At 46.5% G+C, this 3,000-nt stretch overlaps 1 protein-coding gene across 2 annotated transcripts in view; it reads left to right on the top strand.

Annotated features, from left to right (window-relative positions):
• PRKD2 (protein kinase D2) overlaps positions 1 to 3,000 on the top strand; it is a 47,581-nt gene that overhangs the window by 35,370 nt on the left and 9,211 nt on the right. For both annotated transcript variants that reach the window (XM_003799540.3, XM_023519005.1), the window contains one exon: positions 2,692 to 2,790. In XM_003799540.3, the coding sequence (XP_003799588.1) occupies positions 2,692 to 2,790 (99 nt within the window). The remainder of the gene's footprint in view (positions 1 to 2,691; positions 2,791 to 3,000) is intronic.

Here is a 3,000-nt window from a genome sequence, read left to right as displayed (position 1 = left end):
GACCACAGGCGCCTGCCACAACGCCTGGCCATTTTTTGGTTGCAGCCATCATTGTTGTTTGGCGGGCCCGGGCTGGGGATTCGAACCCTCCACCTTAGGTGTATGTGGCTGGCGCCTTAGCCGCTTGAGCCATGGGCGCCGAGCCAGCAGGAGCTTTTAAATGGTATTTCCTTACTAGAAAGTCACCTAGTAGAAACAGTGGATAGACAGAAATTTTTAAATTCTGAGACATAGGGTGGGCTCAATGGTTCACACCTGTAATCCTACACTCTGGGAGGCTGAGGTGGGTGGATTGCTTGAGCTCAGGAGTTCAAGATCACCGTTAGAAACAGTGAGATCCCGTCTATACTAAAAATAGAAAAACTAGCCAGGTGTGTGTGGGGGAAGGGCACCTGTAGTCCCAGCAACTCAGGAGGCTGAGGCAAGAGAATCACTTAAGCCCAGGAGTTTGATGTTGCTGTGAGCTATGATATTACAGCACTCTACCCAGGGTGACAGAGACTCTGTCTCACAAAACATAAATAAATAAAAATAAAAATAAAAATAAATTCTGAAACACAGATGATAACAATTACAATCCTACATCACTCTGCGCTTCCAGTGTCTTTGGTACTTTGGGTTGGAATCAAGGAAAATCATGGTCCCTGCAGAAGAGTGGTTTAACGGCAGCAATTTTTTTCCCCTTAAATTAGCTTACCTTGCCATCATAGAGTATTCAAATGAATAGACAGAGCAGAAGCATCTGCATTTGAGGGACATCATAAATATGTTTACCAATAAGTTATCACAACAGTAATAACCAGAGCTGGGCATGGCTCATACCTGCAGACCCAGCTAGTCAGGAGGCTAAAGTAAGAGGATCACTTAAGCCCAGGAGTTTATGACCAGCCTAGACAATATAGTGAGACCCCACTCCCAAAATAATAATAACAATACATAATAAGTTAGGGCACTGGTCACATACACTGGGGATGGAGGGTTCGAACCTGGCCCAGGCCTACTAAACAATAATGACCACTACAACAAAAAAGTAGCTGGGTATTTTGGCGGGCACCTATAGTCCCAGCTACCTGGGAGACTGAGGCAAGAGAATTCCTTAAGTCCACGAGTTTGAGGTTGCTGTGAACTGTGACGTCATGGCACTCTACCGAGGCAACATAATGAGACTCTGTCTCAAAAAAAAAAAAAATTTTGCTCAGTGACCATGCTCAGTGGTTAGGGTGCTGGCCACATATACCGGGGCTGGCAGGTTCAAACCTGGTCTGGACCTGCTAAACAACAATGACAACTGCAACAACAACAAAAAATAGCTGGGCGTTGTGGTAGGTGCCTATTATAGTCCCATCTACTTGGGAAGATGAGGCAAGAAAATCGCTTAAACCCAAGAGTTTGAGGTTACTGTGATCTGTGACACCATGTCGGCACTCTGCCAAGGGTGACATAATAAGGCTCTGTCTCAAAAAATAAAAACATAATAATAACCACTAAGAACAGCAAAAATAATAGCTAACATGGAGTATTGGATCTGTGGAAGACTCATTCCTAAGTTCTTTGTGTACATCAGCTCATTTGAACTTCACAGAACCTGTGAGGTGGTTGCTATTAGGACCCCATTATTTTTTTTTTTTTTTGAGACAGAGCCTCAAGCTGTCCCCCTGGGTAGAGTGCCGTGGCATTACAGCTCACAGCAACCTCCAACTCCTGGGCTCAAGCAAGTCTCCTGCCTCCGCCTCCCAAGTAGCTGGGACCACAGGCGCCCGCCACAACGCCTGGCTATTTTTTGGTTGCAGCCATCATTGTTGTTTGGCGGGTCTGGGCTGGGGATTCGAACCCGCCACCTTAGGTGTACATGGCTAGCGCCTTAGCCGGTTGAGCTATAGGAGCCGAGCCAGGACCCCATTGTTATTATTATTGAGAGAGAGAGTCTCACTATGTTGCCCTCGGTAGAGTGCTGTGGCATCACAGCTCACAGCAACCTCAAAATCTTGGGCTTAAGCGATTCTCTTGCCTCAGCCTCCCAAGTAGCTAGGACTACAGGCAACCATCACAACATCCAGCTATTTTTTGTTGCAGTTGTCATTGTTGTTTTAGGAGGCCTAGGCTGGGCTCGAACCTGTCAGCCTCGTTGTATGTGGTCAGAGCCCTACCCACTGAGCTACAGGATCCCATTTTACAGAGGAGGAAATTGGGACCCAGCATGGTGAATGGCTTGCCCAAAGCCAAAATTAGTAAGTGAAGAGCCAGGTTTTACAGACTGGGCAGACTAGCTCCAGGATCTCCACATCTCTTAAGAGAATTATATAAATCATGTCATATGTATATTATTTGTTGTTTGCATTGTTTAGTATAATAGTTTTTTAAAGGATAGAAAAATATTTTAATTGAATTGCACAGTAGAACCTCCTTGAAAGTATCTTCTTTATTAAGCACTCAGTAGCTTACCATGCAGGTCTCAGGGCTTAGGGTTGTCACAGCCCCTCTGGTCTAACCCAGCTTTTCTAGAATTCTGCATCCAGCTCTCATGTCTCAGGTGTAAATGGGTCTGGGGTACTGACATTCTTGGGTGTTCCAATACCTCCCTAACCCTGAGGGGGCACCTTAAGGGGTGAAGAGAGGGTGGAAGGGTCTGGCTAGCTACTGGGTTAGGCAATGCTTGTCTACATTTCCTACAGCCCCATCTCCTTCCCTCAGATCCTGGTGGCTTTGAGACACCTTCACTTCAAGAACATTGTCCACTGTGACTTGAAACCAGAAAACGTGTTGCTGGCATCAGCTGACCCATTTCCTCAGGTTAGTCATGTCCCCTTCTGATTTGGGGGAAGTCTAGTCAATGCTGGCAGCAGGTGGGGATTGTATTTATCAAGATACGGTCTGGGCTCGGTACTGGGGCTCAAGTGGTTAAGGTACCAGCCACATACACCTGAGCTGGCGGGTTCGAATCCAGCCTGGGCCTGCCAAACAACAATGACGGCTGCAACCAAAAAAAATAGCCGGGTATTG

Source organism: Otolemur garnettii, unplaced genomic scaffold (assembly GCF_000181295.1).
Source record: "Otolemur garnettii isolate 467f Iridium unplaced genomic scaffold, OtoGar3 scaffold00152, whole genome shotgun sequence".
NCBI lineage: Eukaryota > Metazoa > Chordata > Mammalia > Primates > Galagidae > Otolemur > Otolemur garnettii.
The sequence above is the reverse complement of the archived record's forward strand: the minus strand, read 5'-3'. Positions and strand labels throughout refer to the sequence as shown.